Below are 21,265 nucleotides of genomic sequence, written 5' to 3' on the forward strand. Positions count from 1 at the left end.
GGCACCTGCATGCAAAGCATGAACTGCAGTGGAGTAAACACCTTAAAAACAAGGAAGTCACTCAGGCTCCCCCTGCTACCTCTTCTGCTGCTGCCGCCTCGGCCTCTTCCTCCGCCTCTGGAGGAACGTTGGCACCTGCTGCCCAGCAAACATGGGATGTACCACCAACACCACCACCTGCGTCACCAAGCATCTCAACCATGTCACACGGCAGCGTTCAGCTCTCCATCTCACAAACATTTGAGAGAAAGCGTAAATTCCCACCTAGCCACCCTCGATCCCTGGCCCTGAATGCCAGCATTTCTAAACTACTGGCCTATGAAATGCTGTCATTTAGGCTGGTGGACACAGACAGCTTCAAACAGCTCATGTCGCTTGCTGTCCCACAGTATGTTGTTCCCAGCCGGCACTACTTCTCCAAGAGAGCCGTGCCTTCCCTGCACAACCAAGTATCAGATAAAATCAAGTGTGCACTGCGCAACGCCATCTGTGGCAAGGTCCACCTAACCACAGATACGTGGACCAGTAAGCACGGCCAGGGACGCTATATCTCCCTAACTGCACACTGGGTAAATGTAGTGGCGGCTGGGCCCCAGGCGGAGAGCTGTTTGGCGCACGTCCTTCCGCCGCCAAGGATCGCAGGGCAACATTCTTTGCCTCCTGTCTCCTCCTACCCAGCTTCCTCCTCCTCTTCTTCCACCTGCTCATCCAGTAAGCCACACACCTTCACCACCAACTTCAGCACAGCCCGGGGTAAACGTCAGCAGGCCATTCTGAAACTCATATGTTTGGGGGACAGGCCCCACACCGCACAGGAGTTGTGGCGGGGTATAGAACAACAGACCGACGAGTGGTTGCTGCCGGTGAGCCTCAAGCCCGGCCTGGTGGTGTGCGATAATGGGCGAAATCTCGTTGCAGCTCTGGGACTAGCCGATTTGACGCACATCCCTTGCCTGGCGCATGTGCTGAATTTGGTGGTGCAGAATTTCATTCGCAACTACCCCGACATGTCAGAGCTGCTGCATAAAGTGCGGGCCGTCTGTTCGCGCTTCCGGCGTTCACATCCTGCCGCTGCTCGCCTGTCTGCGCTACAGCGTAACTTCGGCCTTCCCGCTCACCGCCTCATATGCGACGTGCCCACCAGGTGGAACTCCACCTTGCACATGCTGGACAGACTGTGCGAGCAGCAGCAGGCCATAGTGGAGTTTCAGCTGCAGCACGCACGGGTCAGTCGCACTGCGGAACAGCACCACTTCACCACCAATGACTGGGCCTCCAATGCGAGACCTGTGTGCCCTGTTGCGCTGTTTCGAGTACTCCACCAACATGGCCAGTGGCGATGACGCCGTTATCAGCGTTACAATACCACTTCTATGTCTCCTTGAGAAAACACTTAGGGCGATGATGGAAGAGGAGGTGGCCCAGGAGGAGGAGGAGGAAGAGGGGTCATTTTTAGTACTTTCAGGCCAGTCTCTTCGAAGTGACTCAGAGGGAGGTTTTTTGCAACAGCAGAGGCCAGGTACAAATGTGGCCAGACAGGGCCCACTACTGGAGGACGAGGAGGAGGATGAGGATGAGGATGAAGCATGTTCACAGCGGGGTGGCACCCAACGCAGCTCGGGCCCATCACTGGTGCGTGGCTGGGGGGGAAACACAGGACGATGACGATACGCCTCCCACAGAGGACAGCTTGTCCTTACCTCTGGGCAGCCTGGCACACATGAGCGACTACATGCTGCAGTGCCTGCGCAACGACAGCAGAGTTGCCCACATTTTAACGTGTGCGGACTACTGGGTTGCCACCCTGCTGGATCCACGGTACAAAGACAATGTGCCCACCTTACTTCCTGCACTGGAGCGTGATAGGAAGATGCGCGAGTACAAGCGCACGTTGGTAGACGCGCTACTGAGAGCATTCCCAAATGTCACAGGGGAACAAGTGGAAGCCCAAGGCGAAGGCAGAGGAGGAGCAAGAGGTCGCCAACGCAGCTGTGTCACGGCCAGCTCCTCTGAGGGCAGGGTTAGCATGGCAGAGATGTGGAAAAGTTTTGTCACCACGCCACAGCTAACTGCACCACCACCTGATACGGAACGTGTTAGCAGGAGGCAACATTTCACTAACATGGTGGAACAGTACCTGTGCACACCCCTCCACGTACTGACTGATGGTTCGGCCCCATTCAACTTCTGGGTCTCCAAATTGTCCACGTGGCCAGAGCTAGCCTTTTATGCCTTGGAGCCCGCCCGGCAGCCAGAGTTTTGTCTGAACGTGTATTCAGCACGGCACGGGGCGTCATTACAGACAAACGCAGCCGCCTGTCTACAGCCAATGTGGACAAGCTGACGTTCATAAAAATGAACCAGGCATGGATCCCACAGGACCTGTCCATCCCTTGTGCAGATTAGACATTTATAACTACCTCCCCTTAACCATATATTATTGTACTCCAGGGCACTTCCTCATTCAATCCTATTTTTATTTTCATTTTACCATTATATTGCGGGGCAACCCAAAGTTGAATGAACCTCTCCTCTGTCTGGGTGCCGGGGCCTAAAAATATCTGACAGTGGCCTGTTCCAGTGGTGGGTGACGTGAAGCCTGATTCTCTGCTGACATGAAGCCAGATTCTATGTTATGGGACCTCTCTCCTCTGTCTAGGCCTAAATATCTGACAATGGACTGTTCCAGTGGTGGGTGACGTTAAGCCTGATTCTCTGCTATGACATGAAGCCAGATTCTCTGCTATGGGACCTCTCTCCTCTGCCTGGGCCTAAATATCTGACAATGGACTGTTCCAGTGGTGGGTGACGTGAAGCCTGATTCTCATCTATGACATGAAGACTGATTCTCTGCTATGGGACCTCTCTCCAATTGATATTGGTTAATTTTTATTTATTTTATTTTTATTCATTTCCCTATCCACATTTGTTTGCAGGGGATTTAACTACATTTTGCTGCCTTTTGCAGCCCTCTAGCCCTTTCCTGGGCTGTTTTACAGCCTTTTTAGTGCCGAAAAGTTTGGGTCCCCATTGACTTCAATGGGGTTCGGATCCCGAACCCGAACATTTCCGGGAAGTTCGGCCGAACTTCTCGAACCCAAACATCCAGGTGTTCGCTCAACTCTACTCATAATCCAAAATGAATGAGGCAACTGGTAAAGAATGTGCCCTGCTGCTACAATCACTTTGTATGGGACTGACGAAGATAGTAGAGTACTGCACTCTAGGGTTGTAGCGGGTATCGAATTATCGATACCCAATCAATACTTTTTTAGCGGTATTGATTTGATGCGCAAAAAGTGTGCACTCTATAAAACTTGGAAAAAGTATGCAAAGACGACCAAGTAGCCGCCTTGCCCACTTGAAGGGCTGAAGCCCTGCGATGTACCGCCCAAGAGGCCCCCACTGCCGTGCCGAATGAGCAGTCATCCGGAAGGGCGGGGCCCAGTCCTTAAGACGGTACACTTCTACAATAGCCAAACTAATCCATCGGGAAATGGAAGTCTTTGAAGCTGCCAGCCCTCGTCTTGGCCCCTCTGGAATCACGAACAGGGAATCCGTTCACCAGAAAGATGCCGTCTGGGACAGATAGACACGAACGGCTCGTACCAAATCCAGGGTATGGAGCAACTGCTCCTGAGGATGAGACGGGTCCGGACAAAATGAAGGGAGAATAATCTCCTCATTTAGATGAAATGCCGACACCACCTTCGGCAGGGAGGACTGCACAGGGCGAAGGACCACCTTATCCTGATGGAGGATCTAGAAATGCGACCGACATGACAAAGCGAGAGTTCCGACACTCTATGGATAGAAGTAATTGCAACCAAAAAAGCCACCTTATAAGACAGGAAGTGCAGCGACACCTGCTGCAAAGGCTCAAAGGGTGAAGACTGGACAGAGCTTAGCACTAGATTAAGATCCCAAGGACCCAACGGAGGCCGGAAAGGGGGCACAGCATGTGCCACCCCCTGCAGAAAAGTCCGAACCGCCGAAAGCAAAGCTAAATTCCACTGAAAAAGAATGGAGAGAGCCGACTTTTGCCCTTTGAGAGAGCTGAGAGCCAGCCCCAAATACATGCCCGTCTGCAGAAAAGACCAGATACGCGGCAAAGAAAAGCGAACGGGAGACGGCTGTCGCTGCTCATACCAACTAAAGTAGGACTTCCAGGTCCGGTGGTAGATTCTGAAAGACGACAGCTTCCTGGCCCGAATTATGGTCTAGACCACTGCATCCGAAAACCTACAAGCTTTAGTACGGCGGCTTCAACAACCATGCCGTTAAATGTAGCGACCCTAAATTCGGGTGGAAGATCGGCCCCTGCGACAGCAGGTCCTCCCGAAGAGGAAGATGCCAAGGTTAATCGGTGAGAAGGGGGACTAGGGATGGGTGCCACACCCTGCACGGCCAATCTGGGGCCACGAGAATGACAGCAGTCCCTCGGACCTGATCTTTCAGAGAAGACGTAGAATGAGAGGAAGAGGCCGCGCGACAAAGTCCTCAGCCTTGTTGTTGAACCGTGAGGCCATGAGATCCACATCCGGCCGACCCCACCTCTCGCAGATGGCCGCGGGTTATGAGCCCACTCGCCAGGATCGAGACGCTCCCGGCTGAGGAAGTCTGCGATCCAGTTGTCGACACCGGGGATGTGAACTGCCGACATGTTTCTCCGCCCAGCTGAGAATCAATGACGTCTTCGTCATTGCTGCTGGGCTCCGGGTGCCGCCCTGGCGATTGATGTACACCACCGCCGTGGAATTGTCGGACTGAACCTGCACCGGACAACCCCTGAGATGGTTGGCCCAATGCCGCAGAGAGCAGAATCGCCCTCAACTCCAGAACACTGATTGGAAGGGATCGCTCCTCGCGTGACCGTACTCCTTGAACGGAGATATTTTTCAACACTCCTCTTCATTGGGTAAAATTGTCATTCGTGCAGACGAGTAGATTATCATTTTTCTGGGCAGTAGATCGTGCTGTCTAAACAGAGATCTGCTGTCCAGAAACAATACAGCTGTATGAGGCCGAGTGATCGCAACAGCCATCGCTCATTCTCATACAGTGGAGGTGATAGTCACATATAAATGCAGCACTTCACCTCCACTTAAATAAGCACCTTCACCTCTGCACGTGTAAATTCACCTTAACACACACAACATCCACTTCATGCCAGACTTACATCTGAGGTCTGGTCATCTTAAGCTGATTAAGAATGTCTTTCTGGACACGGGGATTTGCTGTTGCTGTAAGAGCCATCATTGGTACAGAAGGGAATTTTTGACGCAACATGTTGAGTCTTTTGTAGTCTGGACGAAAATCATGGCCCCACTGTTGGATACAAAAATGCAAACAAAAACAAAAAAAAAAGTGAGAAAATTGTAAAACCTTTTACCTTCTTCTCATAGTGTTTGCATACTGAAACTTACATAGTGAATGTGTTGATTGCAAATTAACTGCTTCAAAGGAAATTATTTCAGCAATTGTAATTAATAATTGCCAATTAAATGGCATATTTAATATTTTTATTTTAATGATGGACATTATATGCACTAATATATCTGGGGGAAAAAAATGCTGAGTTCAGGTGGTTTTGGTTAAAGGGACTGGGCAGCACGGTGGTTCGAATCTGACCAAGGACAACATCTGCATGGAGTTTGTATGTTCTCCCCATGTTTGCGTGGGTTTCCTCCGGGTACTCCGTTTCCTCCCACACTCCAAAGACATACTGATAGGGAACTTAGATTGTGTGCCCCATTGCGGACAGCTTGATGCTAATGTCTGTACAGCGCTGTATAAGTGCGTAAAAAAAAAAAAAGGGAACCTGTTGCATTGAACATGGTATCTGAGCTGAAGGCAGCCAGCATGTTATAGAGCAGGAGGAAGGAGGAGCTGAGCAGATTGATGAATAGTTTAGGGAAAAGATTAATTATAACTTGTCGCCAAATTTAAAATACATAAAATTACGGCATAATAAAAAAAAAAAAAAAAACTCGCATTGCCAAATCTATTATGTGTAGGCACAGGTCAGTGGGGGGGTTATCTGTCCCTGATCTTATAAAATATTATAAAGCTGCTAGATTAGCCCAAATGTTCTTAACCCATCTAGACCCGAAACTACATCCTTTGTGGATTGAAATGGAGGCCTCTAGTTTCTCCCCCTACTCCTGGAGAGCTTTGATCTGGAATGTTGGCAGCATTCCGCATACTATAAAATCGTCCTCATTACTTTCACATTACTCACTGCTCCTGTGGAGATCTGTTAGATTTAAGAATAATCTTCAGTCCAAGCCCTCCCCCCTAGTTTATCTATTAGGAAATCCACTGTTCTACCCGGGTCTACAACATCGCAACTTCTCATGGTGGTTAAACAATCGATTATGTTCGCTTCACAAGTTCCTATCTAGAGGTAAATTGTTATCAATTGACAACTTCAAGGAGGTTCACTCTCCACCATCTGGGGAATATATGCGTATGAATCAAGTGTTTTCCTTCTTAAAGTCCTTACAAGCGTCAGATGGGAACATCTCGTTCTCCCCTTTTGAGCGATCAATTACCTATTCCCTATATAGACAGGGGTTACTTTCTCGCATTTATGGTTTGCTTTGTTACGTGCCTGAAGAGGTCAAATTGCCCTATATGAAGGCCTGGGAGGAGGACATGCAACAGGAATCCTCATTCCCCAAATGGTATCAAAGATCTCAAACCCTTACAAAAGGATCCTGGCAGGTCACATTGGCTGAAACCTCAATTAAAATACTCCACAGAACCTATATGGTTCCTACTAGACTCAATCGTATCTACCCGGAGGTTTCTCCTAATTGCTTTAGAGGCTGCGGGGATGAGGGATCTATGCTCCACATCTGGTGGACTTGCCCGATTGTAAGACGGCTATGGACCCAAACAACCACACTATTGTCTACAGTATTACAATGTAACTACCCTATGACACTCCCCTTGTGCCTATTGGGTGATAAACCACATTGGCTGACGTTTGCCAAGTTTAAACTTTCTCAGCACATACTGATGGCTACCGGGATCCATATAGCCTTTAAGTGGCGTACGGATACTCTTAGCTTCCAAATGGTGCTCGACAGGATTAACAAAATTCTCCAATGTGAAAAACCATCTGCCATACGCACCGACACATTCTGTTCATTTGAAAGGGTTTGGGATCCTTGGCTGTCCTCCTCCTATGCCCCAGATTTGCGCTACAGTATTTCCTTGTGACCTTTTTTGTCGAGTCCCACTTGATGTCTGGGTTCCTCTCTGATACTTGTTGCCCTCACCTGGGTTTGACGGAACTTCATCTACTATGAATATACTGATATTTGAATAAGTGTATATATGCCTTGAATGCCTATTTTTCTTTCTGTATTTCATTTGAAAGTTTTTTATTCTGTAAGTTTTCTTGCTTACTTTCTCAAAAACCAAATAAATGTTTTTTGAAACTAAAAAATAAATAAAAAAAACCTAGGGCTTAAACGATACCATAAAGAAGTATTGCAATACTCGATACCACGCGGGAAAAAAAAAAAAAAAAAAAAAAAGCCACGTGCATTCCACATTTTATGGAACGTCTGGACCATAATAGAACAGTCCGATCCAAATTTTTGTCGGGACAAGATGTCAAAAAAAAAAAAAGAAAAAAGACAAATAGCACTTTTTTTTCTTCTGTTATTGCATTCACCGCATAGGAGATATTTTTAAATATTTTAATAGTTCACACTTTTTCGGGCGTGGCGATATGCAATTTTTTTTATTGTTTATATTTTATATGTAAAATTGGGCAAGGGGGTGATTTAAACTTAATATTTTGGTGTTTCTTTTTTTTTTTACTTCTTATTTAATACCTATTTACCACCTTAGGGGCTAGAACCTGGGATCTTTCATCCCTTGTCCTATTCATCCTGATAGAGCTTTATCAGGGTGAATAGGACCTCACACTGTCCCTGCTGCTCTGTGCTTTGTGCACACAGCAGCAGGGAGCAGACTATGGCAGCCAGGGCTTCAATAGCGTCCTGGCTGCCATGGTAACCGATAGGAGCCCCAGGCTTACACTGCTGGGGCTCCGATCGTAACTGCCACTGCCACCAATCATAATACTTGGGGGGGGGGGATGGGGGCGCACTGCGCCACAAATGATTCTACTTTATAATACTGGGGTTGGGAGGGAGGGGGGGGGGGGGTTGTGCGATCGTCCGCTATTAACCCCTCAGATGCCACACCTGAGGGGTTAATAGCGGCGGATCGCAACGTGCAGTCATAGAGGCTGGGTGCCGGGTATGGGATATGTCCAGCACCCGCAGCCTGCGTTTGTATTAAGCATAAACCATATTCTTTGGTGGAGCAGTGGCCACAGCCCCTCCCCTCCTCCTCCCTGCCATCAGCCCATTGGTGGCAGCAGCAGTACACGGGGGAGGGACTGCCGCCTCCTCCCCTGTGTTGTTGAGAACATGGCACGCGCTGAGAGCAGCGCGTGCCATGTCAGTTTGTGAAAGCGGCAGAGCAGCAGCGGGTCTAGGCGCAAATAGCGACAAGACTACAAAGCCATTTAGCAATTCTAGGTCGCATTTGCGACCATTTTGGTCGCCATCTGGAGCCCTGAAATTGCTGCACATTCTAGGCTTTGAAGTCCAGGAGGCGGTCCTATCAGTGATTGACAGTTATCTCTATATACAGTCATAGAGGGAAGGCTGTCAATCACTGATAGGACCATCTCTTGGACTTCAAAGCCCAGAATGAGCAGGAATTTAAATGACTACATTACAGGTTGTATACAGAATATTTTCCCATAAGTGTATATATCAATCTGTTCAGCTCTTCCAGTCAATAGGTTCGCATCCGCAGCACGGAGTTCACAAGGCCGGTGCCCGTGTATTGTAGACTGCAATTTGCAATACGGTCGTCTGAATGAGCCCTAATGCACAGCATAGCTTACCTGGCTTACACAGTGAGCCTCATCAATGACAAATCGTGCCAGCAGTTGACGTTCATACAAGTTTTCCATTGTGGTGATAAGCCTGGGGCTTGCACAAACCTTTGATAAAAACACAAAATAACTTTTTTACATAAACAATACAGGGTTCAGACACAAAGTTTTTTTCTTCCAGTGTCTCCCCATGATAACCTCTATTCAGTTTGAAGCTGGACTTGCGATCAACTGATCTACTGTCTCATCCCACAGAAAAATAAATAAATATATAACAAAAAAACAAAACACAAAAACAAACCTCACCCTCTGCCCCCCGTCCAGTTCTGGCTCCCTTCACTAGTCTTCCAGTGTGCATCTGTAAACTTCATGATAAACTGGGTCACATGTCCTGCTGCAGCCAATAACTGGCCTCAGCGGTGATGTGCCCCCAAGTGACATGTTTCTGACGGGTCACAGGCAACATGGAGACAGGTTACTGCTGAGGCTAGTCATGGCGCACGTGACCTGACACCATGCATCTGGAAGTTTACAGACAGTGACTGAAGACAAGTGAAGGAAGCCAGAACAGAGTTGCAGGGAGAACGTTTTTTTTCCCAGATACAGCAGGCTGGGGTTGAAATTTTAAAAAGTAAAAAAAAAAAAAAAGAAAAGAAAAAAAGCTGGACAATGCTTTTACATAACTGAATTTTAGGCTACTTTTACACCAGCGTTTTTTCCGCTAGTAAGCTCAGTCATAGGATCTCAATAGTGGAGGGAAACGCTTCCGTTTTGTCTCCATTCATTGTCAATGGGGACAAAACTGAACGAAACAGAGAGCAGCAGAATGCATTTCGTTCAGTTTGGTTGCATCCCCATCGCGTTTTTCTGTCCGCGATGTGGTGCGGAGCAAGACGTATTAGTCATGACTCACAATGTACAGTGCCTTGCAAAAGTATTCACCCCCCCCCTTGACTTTTTTCATATTTTGTTAGCTACATTACAGCATTAAGTTCAATGTTTTATTGATCAGAATTTTATGTGATGGATCAGAACACTAAGTTGGTAAATTAAAATGAGAAAAAAAATATAAATAAAACTATTGTTTAGAAATAGAAAATTGGAATGTGCTTATGTATTCACCCCCTTTGTTAGGAAGCCCATAAAAAGCTCTGGTGCAACCAATTACCTTCAGAAGTCACATAATTAGTGAAACGATGCTAAGTGTTACATGATCTGTCATTACATATACACACCTTTTATGAAAGGCCCCAGAGGCTGCAACAACTAAGCAAGAGGGAACACTAACCAAACACTGCCATGAAGACTACTGAGGAACTCTCCTAACAAGTAAGGGACAATGTTGTTGAGAAGAACAAGTTAGGGTTAGGTTATAAAAAAATATCCAAATCTTTGATGATCCCCAGGAGCACCATCAAATCTATCATAGCGAAATGGAAAGAACATGGCACAACAGCAAACCTGCCAAGAGACGACCGCCCACCAAAACTCACTGACCGGGCAAGGAGGGCATTAATGAGAGAGGCAGCACAGAGACCTAAAGGTAACCTGGAGGAGCTGCAGAGTTCCACAGCAGAGACTGGAGTATCTGTACATAGGACGACAATAAGCCGTACGCTCCATAGAGTTGGGCTTTATGGCAGAGTGGCCAGAATAAAGCCATATTTTTCAGCAAAAAACAAAAAGGCACGTTGTGAGTTTGCGAAAAGGCATGTGGGAGACTCCCAAAATGAATGGAGGAAGGTGCTCTGGTCTGATGAGACTAAAATTGTCACGGTAGGTAAGATAAGGGAAGGAAACAGAACACGACAAGGCAAACAAAACAACTGACTAGGCCCCAAATGCTAGGGAACAAAAGGGGTAACCTCCAAGAAATCCCTAAAACACTTTCCCTAAGCTGCTATGCCCATGTGCATATCTCAATAGTAGATATACACATGCCCACGTACCTAAGACTAACAAACTGAACCAAACCCTCAGCTGTAGGGAAGAGGGAAAGAGACACCCAGCTTCTTCAACAACCGAAGGAGCTAGCGTCACCCTAGAGGCCTAGTAAAAACAGACACAGAAGGAAAAAGGGAAAAGGACTTATCTAGAGATGTGTTGGAGCAGACGATCCACCAAACTTCCAGAGCTCACACAAGGCAGAACTAAAACCCGCATAGGCTATAGGGAGAAGGAGGAATAAATAGCCTCACCAATTACCTAAAGAACAACACCTGGGGGGAGGAGGTGGGATTCAGTTCAAACCCACAACAAAACAAACTGTCAAATCGAGTCACGTGCAGCAACTCTAACAGATCTCCTCAGAACACCCACAGGGCAGGGCGTGACAAAAATTAAACTTTTCGGCCATCAAAGAAAACGCTATGTCTGGAGCAAACCCAACACATCACATCACCCAAAGAACCCCATCCGGGACTGGGAAACTGGTCAGAGTTAAGGGAAAGATGGATGGTGCTAAATACAGGGATATTCTTCAGCAAAACCTGTACCACTCTGTGCGTGATTTGAGGCCAGGACGGAGGTTTACCTTCCAGCAGGACAATGACCCCAAGAACACTGCTAAAGCAACACTTGAGTGGTTTAAGGGGAAACATGTAAATGTGTTGGAATTGCCTAGTCCAATAATGGGCAAACTGCGGCTCTCCAGCTGTAGTAAAACTACAAATCCCATCATGCCCTGATGTAGGCTGATAGCTGTAGGCAGACTGGGCATACTGGGAGTTGTAGTTTTAAAACAGCTATAGAGCCGCAGTTTTGCCCATCCCTGGCCTAGTCAAAGCCCAGATCTCAGTCCAATAGAAAATCTGTGGTCAGACTTAAAGATTACTGTTTACAAGTGCAAACCATCCACCTTGAAGGAGCTGGAGCAGTTTTGCAAGAAGGAATGGGCGAAAATCCCAGTGGTAAGATGTGGCAAGCTCATAGAGACTTATCCAAAGCGACTTGGAGCTGTGATTGCCACAAAAGGTGGCTCTACAAAGTATTGATTTTAAGGGGGTGAACAGTTATGCACATTGACTTTTTCTGTTATTTTGTCCTATTTGTTGTTTGCTTCACAATTAAAAAAAAAAAAAAAAACAACCATCTTCAAAGTTGTGGTTAATTCCTGTAAATTAAATGATGCAAATCCTCAAACAATCCATTTTAATTCCAGGTTGTGAGGCACCAAAACAAGAAAAAAGTCAAGGGGGTGAATACTTTTGCAAGGCACTGTAAAGTCAATGGGGACGGATCCTTTTTTCTCAGACACAATAGAAAATGAATCGGTCCCCCATTGACTTTCAATAGTGTTCATGACAGATCCGTCATGGCCATTTCAGAGATAATACAACCGGATCCGTTCATAACGGATGCAGACATGAACCATGCAGATGTGAAAACAGCCTTATTCATCTATATTAAAGGGGTTTTCAGGGAGTTTAACAATGATTGCCTATCCTCAGGACAGGTCATCAATATCTGATTGTCACGATCAGTGTGGGGAGGAAACTCCACACTGAATACAGGAGGGAAGGGGGAACAGTAACTGGGCCTGGAACCTAGGGAAGAAACAGGTCACCTCCTAAACAACCCTAATCCGGGCGCTAACTACCTATCAATATGAACAGACCCTGAAGGTAGGACTATTTATAAGCAGGATACCTAAGCCTTTATATCCCTATAAGGCCCTGGAAAAGGTTAGGACCAAAGACCGCCCATTCCTCCCCAGATAGACAAATGGAAGTCTCTGGCTCAGGCCCAGATACAAATAACAGGGAATATAACAAACACAAACGCGACACTTAACTTCTGTAGAGACGGACGAGCAGGAACACCAAAGACAAACTCACACCAGCTCAGCCAAACCCAAATGAAGCCATCTACCACAGTCAGAAGGGTGGGGTCAGACTATCAAGGGTAGAAGTGATGACCACTGAGCAACAGCTGAGAAAAGGCAAGTGGTCATTAACCCTATCAACACTGAATAAAGAGAAATCAAGGAGGCTGTTACATTCCTCCACGCTCAGCCAGTTTCCTCGATCTCCTGACAGTCACCTGAGGGACTGTGACACTGATCAGCTGTCTTCCTAGGCCACTGATATCACATCCATCGGTCACATGGCCTATGTGCAGCTCAGTCACATTCAAGTGGATGGACCTCAGCTGCAGTACCAAGAGCAGCAACTATAAAATGTACAGCGCTGTACTTGGTGAGCTGTGAAGAGGCCAGAACGCTCACTAGTCTCTTCAAACAGCTAATTAGTGGCGATTCTGGGTGTTGGAACCCTCCAGATCAGATACTGATTATGTATTTGATACTAAACCCATTAAACTGTTATAAATAATAATAAAAACAAAATAAAGTTATTCTACTGTATTGCCATATATATTTACTGGCATATACTTACCTTCTCTGGGGTAACATACAGCAGCTTTATAATTGGATCTTTTTTGGAGAGCTGCAAGTAAATACTGGAAGCTTCGGCATCCGTCTTATCTCCAGTAAGATACGTGGCTGGAATCTAGATAGAACCAACTAACAGTTAATATGATATTAAGTTAAATCAGGGCCGTGTGTGTCTTTACCATTCTGCAGTTTCAAATGAAAAGAATCTGAATATCCTATTTACAAGTAAGCCACAGACATTAGATGCATTCGTTGCTACTCATATGACACACAACTCGATTGAACAGGCATTTGATTTCAACAGAGGGTGACAAGTGTCTGCCCATTGCTGGGAAGCATCATCAGACACAAAGATCTGCTGCATACTCTGTTTTTGAAATGACTGGTACCAAACATTAGCAGGATTTTCTGTTGAGTATTAGAACAACCTGGCAAGGTCCTTTCAAAAACACTGCCACATCAGTCAATGGGTAGTGTCTGGTACTGCAGCTCATTAAACGGCGTTTGGGTAGCAATACCACCAAAGTATGCTGACTGAAAATGGTCACTGAGTATGGCCAGGTGAGGGTATGTTTAGATGATAACTTCTAGCATGGATTTTAGCTTGTGTTCCATGTTAAACTCCATGTATAATGCCTCCAGTGGGGATCTATGATGTAGCGCATATGGCTTGGATAATTCCATGTGCAGACTTAAAATCTGTGTCACAAAAAAGTATCATGTCAACTCTTAACCACTTAAGGACCACAGGTTTATACCCCCCTAAAGACCAGGCCCTTTTTTACAAATCGGCACTACACTACTTTCACCGTTTATTGCTCGGTCATGCAACTTACCACCCAAATGAATTTTACCTCCTTTTCTTCTCACTAATAGAGCTTTCATTTGGTGGTATTTCATTGCTGCTGACATTTTTACTTTTTTTGTTATTAATCGAAATTTAACGATTTTTTTGCAAAAAAATGACATTTTTCACTTTCAGTTGTAAAATTTTGCAAAAAAAAACGAGATCCATATAGAAATTTTGCTCTAAATTTATAGTTCTACATGTCTTTGATAAAAAAAAAATGTTTGGGTAAAAAAAAAATGGTTTGGGTAAAAGTTATAGCGTTTACAAACTATGGTACAAAAATGTGAATTTCCGCTTTTTGAAGCAGCTCTGACTTTCTGAGCACCTGTCATGTTTCCTGAGGTTCTACAATGCCCAGACAGTACAAACACCCCACAAATGACCCCATTTAGGAAAGTACACACCCTAAGGTATTCGCTGATGGGCATAGTGAGTTCATAGAACTTTTTATTTTTTGTCACAAGTTAGCGGAAAATGATGATTTTTTTTTTATTTTATTTTTTTTCATACAAAGTCTCATATTCCACTAACTTGTGACAAAAAATAAAAACTTCTATGAACTCACTATGCCCATCACGAAATACCTTGGGGTCTCTTCTTTCCAAAATGGGGTCACTTGTGGGGTAGTTATACTGCCCTGGCATTCTAGGGGCCCAAATGTGTGGTAAGGAGTTTGAAATCAAATTCTGTAAAAAATGACCAGTGAAATCCGAAAGGTGCTTTTGGAATGTGGGCCCCTTTGCCCACCTAGGCTGCAAAAAAGTGTCACACATCTGGTATCTACGTACTCAGGAGAAGTTGAGGAATGTGTTTTGGGGTGTCATTTTACATATACCCATGCTGGGTGAGATAAATATCTTGGTCAAATGCCAACTTTGTATAAAAAAATGGGAAAAGTTGTCTTTTGCCAAGATATTTCTCTCACCCAGCATGGGTATATGTAAAATGACACCCCAAAACACATTCCCCACCTTCTCCTGAGTACGGCAATACCAGATGTGTGACACTTTTTTGCAGCCTAGGTGGGCAAAGGGGCCCATATTCCAAAGAGCACCTTTCGGATTTCACAGGTCATTTTTTACAGAATTTGATTTCAAACTCCTTACCACACATTCGGGCCCCTAGAATGCCAGGGCAGTATAACTACCCCACAAGTGACCCCATTTTGGAAAGAAGAGACCCCAAGGTATTTCGTGAGGGGCATGGCAAGTTCCTAGAATTTTTTATTTTTTGTCACAAGTTAGTGGAAAATGAGACTTTGTATGAAAAAAAAAAAAAAAAAAAAAAAATCAGCATTTTCCACTAACTTGTGACAAAAAATAAAAAATTCTAGGAACTTGCCATGCCCCTCACGGAATACCTTGGGGTGTCTTCTTTCCAAAATGGGGTCACTTGTGGGGCAGTTATACTGCCCTGGCATTTTCCAGGGGCCCTAATGTGTGGTAAGTAGGTAAATGACCTGTGAAATCCTAAAGGTGCTCTTTGGAATATGGGCCCCTTTGCCCACCTAGGCTGCAAAAAAGTGTCACACATGTGGTATCGCCGTATTCAGGAGAAGTTGGGGAATGTGTTTTGGGGTGTCATTTTACATATACCCTTGCTGGGTGAGAGAAATATCTTGGCAAAAGACAACTTTTACCATTTTTTTATACAAAGTTGGCATTTGACCAAGATATTTCTCTCACCCAGCATGGGTATATGTAAAATGACACCCCAAAACACATTCCCCAACTTCTCCTGAGTACGGCGATACCAGATGTGTGACACTTTATTGCAGCCTAGATGCGCAAAGGTGCCCAAATTCCTTTTAGGAGGGCATTTTTATACATTTGGATACCAGACTTCTTCTCACGCTTTGGGGCCCCTAGAATGCCAGGGCAGTATAAATACCCCACATGTGACCCCATTTTGGAAAGAAGACACCCCAAGGTATTCAATGAGGGGCATGGCGAGTTCATAGAAATTTTTTTTTTTTGGCACAAGTTAGCGGAAATTGATATTTTTAATTTTTTTTCTAAAAATTTCAATCTTTCATGGACTCGATATGCCCCTCACGGAATACCTTGGGGTGTCTTCTTTCCGAAATGGGGTCACATGTGGGGTATTTATACTGCCCTGGCATTCTAGGGGCCCTAAAGCGTGAGAAGAAGTCTGGAATATAAATGTCTAAAAAATTTTACGCATTTGGTTTCCGTGAGGGGTATGGTGAGTTCATGTGAGATTTTATTTTTTGACACAAGTTAGTGGAATATGTGACTTTGTAAGAAAAAAAAAATAATAATTCCGCTAACTTGGGCCAAAAAAATGTCTGGAGCCTTACAGAGGGGTGATCAATGACAGGGGGGGTGATCAATGACAGGGGGGGGTGATCAATGACAGGGGGGTGATCAGGGAGTCTATATGGGGTGATAACCACAGTCATTGATCACGCCCCTGTAAGGCTTCATTCAGACGTCCGTATGCGTTTTGCGGATCCGATCCATCTATCAGTGGATCCGTAAAAATCATGCGGACATCTGAATGGAGCTTTACAGGGGGGTAATCAATGACAGGGGGGTGATCAGGGAGTCTATATGGGGTGATCACCACAGTCATTGATCATGCCCCTGTAAGGCTTCATTCAGACGTCCGTATGCGTTTTGCGGATCCGATCCATCTATCAGTGGATCCGTAAAAATCATGCGGACATCTGAATGGAGCTTTACAGGGGGGTAATCAATGACAGGGGGGTGATCAGGGAGTCTATATGGGGTGATCACCACAGTCATTGATCATGCCCCTGTAAGGCTTCATTCAGACGTCCGGATGCGTTTTGCGGATCCGATCCATCTATCAGTGGATCCGTAAAAATCATGCGGACGTCTGAATGGAGCTTTACAGGGGGGTAATCAATGACAGGGGGGTAATCAATGACAGGGGGGTGATCAGGGAGTCTATATGGGGTGATCACCACAGTCATTGATCACGCCCCTGTAAGGCTTCATTCAGACGTCCGGATGCGTTTTGCGGATCCGATCCATCTATCAGTGGATCCGTAAAAATCATGCGGACGTCTGAATGAAGCCTTACAGGGGCGTGATCAATGACAGGGGGGTGATCAATGACAGGGGGGTGATCAGGGAGTCTATATGGGGTGATCAGGGGTGATCAGGGGCTAATAAGGGGTTAATAAGTGACGGGGGGGGTGTAGTGTAGTGTAGTGGTGCTTGGTGCTACTTTACTGAGCTGCCTGTGTCCTCTGGTGGTCGATCCAAACAAAGGGGACCACCAGAGGACCAGGTAGCAGGTATATTAGACGCTGTTATCAAAACAGCGTCTAATATACCTGTTAGGGGTTAAAAAAAACACATCTCCAGCCTGCCAGCGAACGATCGCCGCTGGCAGGCTGGAGATCAACTCTCTTACCTTCCGTTCCTGTGAGCGCGCGCGCCTGTGTGCGCGCGTTCACAGGAAATCTCGGCTCACGCGAGATGACGCCTATTGGCGTTAGCGTAGCCTGGGGGAGCCGCCGCAATGACGCCTTTCGGCGTTACAGTTGCGGGAAGTGGTTAAAGGCTATGTACACAATTTGTTTTGATTGCATTTAATTTATTTTGAGGTACAAATCATTTTTTCAATTGGTCTTTATTAAAAATATTGAGCCGTTTTGTCACAAAGGGTTAACCGTTTGTCTAGCTGTGTGAATGGTGCTTCCTCAGCCATCTAATAAACCTTATCTCTTAATTACTAAAAGGTCATAAAAATGCCTATTTAAGCCACATTCTTATCAGTAAGATAATTGAGCTACAATAAGTGTTTAGGAGGTCAGAGATCAGGAGCCGTCAGCTGAGCTGCCTGACAGTACTGAGTGAAAACAGACAGCAGGCTACTACAGAATATTAAAGCTATACAGAGAAAAAATTCAATTTTTTTTTAATAAAGACCAAATGAAAAAATTATTTTTGGCTCAAAAAGAGTACAATGCAAAAATAACACTACAAAAAAAAAAAATTGATCGCCTTTAACCCTATTTCACCTTAAGGACTTGGCCATTTTTTGCAAATCTGACCAGAGTCACTTTAAGTGCTGATAACTTTAAAACGCTTTGACTTATCCAGGCCGTTCTGAGATTGTTTTTTCGTCACATATTGTACTTCATGACACTGCTAAAATTGGGTCAAAAAAGTTAATTTTTTTGCATAAAAAAATACCATATTTACTAAAAATTTTGAAAAAATTGCAAATTTCAAAGTTTCAGTTTCTCTACTTCTGTAATACATAGTAATACCCCCAAAAATTGCGATGACTTTACATTCCCCATATGTCTACTTCATGTTTGTAGCATTTTGGGAATGATATTTTATTTTTTGGGGATGTTACAAGGCTTAGAAGTTTGTAATCTTGAAATTTTTCAGAAATTTACAAAAAACCAATTTTTAGGGACCAGTTCAGGTCTGAAGTCACTTTGTGAGGCTTACATAATAGAAACCGCCCCATTCTATAAACTACACCCCTCAAGTTATTCAAAACTGATTTTACAAACTTCGTTAACCCTTTAGGTGTTGCACAAGAGTTATTGACAAATGGGGATGAAATTTGAGAATTTCATTTTTTTGCCTAATTTTCCATTTTAACCCATTTTTTCCACTAACAAAGCAAGGGTTAACAGCCAAACAAGACTGTATCTTTATTGCCCTGACTCTGCCGTTTACAGAAACACCCCATAAGTGGCCGTAAACTACTGTACGGGCACACAGTAGGGCGTAGAGGGAAAGGTGCGCCGTATGGTTTTTGGGAGCCAGATTTTGCTGGACTGGTTTTTTGACACCATGTCCCATTTGAAGCCCCCCTGATGCACCCCTAGAGTAGAAACTCCATAAAAGTGACCCCATCTAAGAAACTACACCCCTCAAGGTATTCAAAACAGATTTTACAAAACTTTGTTAACCCTTTAGGTGTTGCTCAAGATTTAATGGAAAATAGAGATACAATTAAAAAATTTCACATTTTTGGCAGATTTTCCATTTTAATATTTTTTTTCCAGTTACAAAGCAAGGGTTAACAGCCAAACAAAACTCATTATTTATGGCCCCGATTCTGTAGTTTACAGAAACACCCCATATGTGGTCGTAAAACGCTGTACGAGCACACGGCAGGGCGCAGAAGGAAAGGAATGCCATACGGTTTTTGGAAGGCAGATTTTGCTGGACTGTTTTTTTTGACACCATGTCCCATTTGAAGCCCCCCTGATGCACCCCTAGAGTAGAAACTCCAAAAAAGTGACCCCATTTTAGAAACTACGGGATAGGGTGGCAGTTTTGTTGGTACTAGTTTAGGGTACATATGATATTTGGTTGCTCTATATTACACTTTTTTGTGCGGCAAGGTAACAAGAAATAGATTTTTTGGCACGTTTTTTTTGTTGTTGTTGTTTACAACATTCATCTAACAGGTTAGATCATGTGGTAAGTTTATAGAGCAGGTTGTAACGGACGTGGCGATACCTAATATGTGTACAATTTTTTTTATTTATGTAAGTTTTACACAATGATTTCATTTTTAAAACAAAAAAAATGTTTTAGTGTCTCCATAGTCTAAGAGCCATAGTTTTTTCAGTTTTTGGGCGATTATCTTAAGTAGGGTCTCATTTTTTGCGGGATGAGATGACAGTTTGATTGGCACTATTTTGGGGTGCATATGACTTTTTTGATCACTGACGTAAGATGACAAAAAATGGTCTTTTTTTACACCGTTTTTATTTTTATTTTTTTACGGTGGTCATCTGAGGGGTTAGGTCATGTGATATTTTTTATAGAGCCGGGGTCGATACGGACGCGTCGATACCTAATATGTATACTTTTTTTTTATTTATATAAGTTTTACACAATGATTTCATTTTTGAAACAAAAAAAATCATGTTTTAGTGTTTCCATAGTCTAAGAGCCATAGTTTTTTCAGTTTTTGGGCGATTATCTTGGGTAGGGTACGATTTTTGCGGGATGAGATGACGGTTTTATTGGTACTATTTTGGCGTACATGCGACTTTTTTGATCACTTTTATTACCTTTTTTGGGAAGTAAGGTGGGCAAAATTTCAATTTTCTCATAGTTTTTATTTTTTTATTTTTACGGCGTTCACTGTGCGGGGAAAGTAACATGACCGTTTTATAGATCAGGTCGTTACGGAAGCGGCGATACCTAATATGTGTAGTGTATTTTTTATTTTATTTTTTTATTCAGTGATAAGTGTTTTTTTAATCTTAACTTTTTTTTTACATTTTTTTGACCCAGACCCAGATCCAGTGGGTTTAATGTCTGTATAATACAGTACAGTACACTATATAGGGTACTGTACTGTATTTTACTTACACTTTGTCTGAACAGATCTATGCCTTTAGCATAGATCTGTTCAGCACCATGGACAGCAGGATGCCTGAGAAGGCGTCCTGTTGCCATGGGAACCTTCCCCGTCTGCTCAGTTGTAGCCACAACTGCGCAGACGGGGAAGGGTAAGGACGGGGCTGTCTGGGGGCTCTCTCCCTCTCCCAGCGGGGGGCTGCAAAGGCACCGCAGCCCCCTGATAGGAGAGGGAGGGTACTCCCTGAGCTGAGAATTGCATCACCGATGTCAGCCGTTTATACCAGGGTGTTAGCAATGTGCTGACACCCTGGTATAACCACTGTCCACCAACGATTATTAAAAGGGGAGGCGGGCGGGGGATCGTGATCCCGCCTGCCGCACCGCCCGCCTCCCGCGACACCCCCCCTGCACCACCCGCCCACATAATATCATTCAGGGGTGCAGGGGGGGGTAATAAAACTTTATTTCGGGCATTTTAACTGCAGGGATCAGAATCGGCTAAAAGCGCAGCAAACCGCAGGTCTGAATTGACCTGCGGTTTGCTGCGATCGCCGATAACCCCCCCCCCCCCCGATCACCATGGTAAAAGATCATGTGAAGGATCATGTGATGACCGGAGTGACGTCACCACAGGTCCTTTTCCTGCACACAGCAAAGAAGACAGAAGAGAAGCCGGGCTGCGCGATCAAGTGGATTAAGGGGAGTTAAAAATTTATTTATTTTTAACCCCTCCAGCGCTATTGTACTAAGCATTC

The 21,265-nt window shown here is 44.8% G+C and overlaps 1 protein-coding gene across 1 annotated transcript in view; it reads right to left on the reverse strand.

The window, feature by feature from the left end:
- BLM (BLM RecQ like helicase) overlaps positions 1-21,265 on the reverse strand; it is a 128,405-nt gene that overhangs the window by 33,423 nt on the left and 73,717 nt on the right. The window contains exons 10-12 of the mRNA XM_040414371.1: positions 13,324-13,437; positions 8,939-9,037; positions 5,180-5,328 (exon numbers count right to left, since the gene is read on the reverse strand). Coding sequence (XP_040270305.1) covers positions 5,180-5,328; positions 8,939-9,037; positions 13,324-13,437 — 362 coding nt within the window. The remainder of the gene's footprint in view (positions 1-5,179; positions 5,329-8,938; positions 9,038-13,323; positions 13,438-21,265) is intronic.

Source organism: Bufo bufo, chromosome 1 (genome assembly GCF_905171765.1).
Source record: "Bufo bufo chromosome 1, aBufBuf1.1, whole genome shotgun sequence".
Lineage (NCBI taxonomy): Eukaryota > Metazoa > Chordata > Amphibia > Anura > Bufonidae > Bufo > Bufo bufo.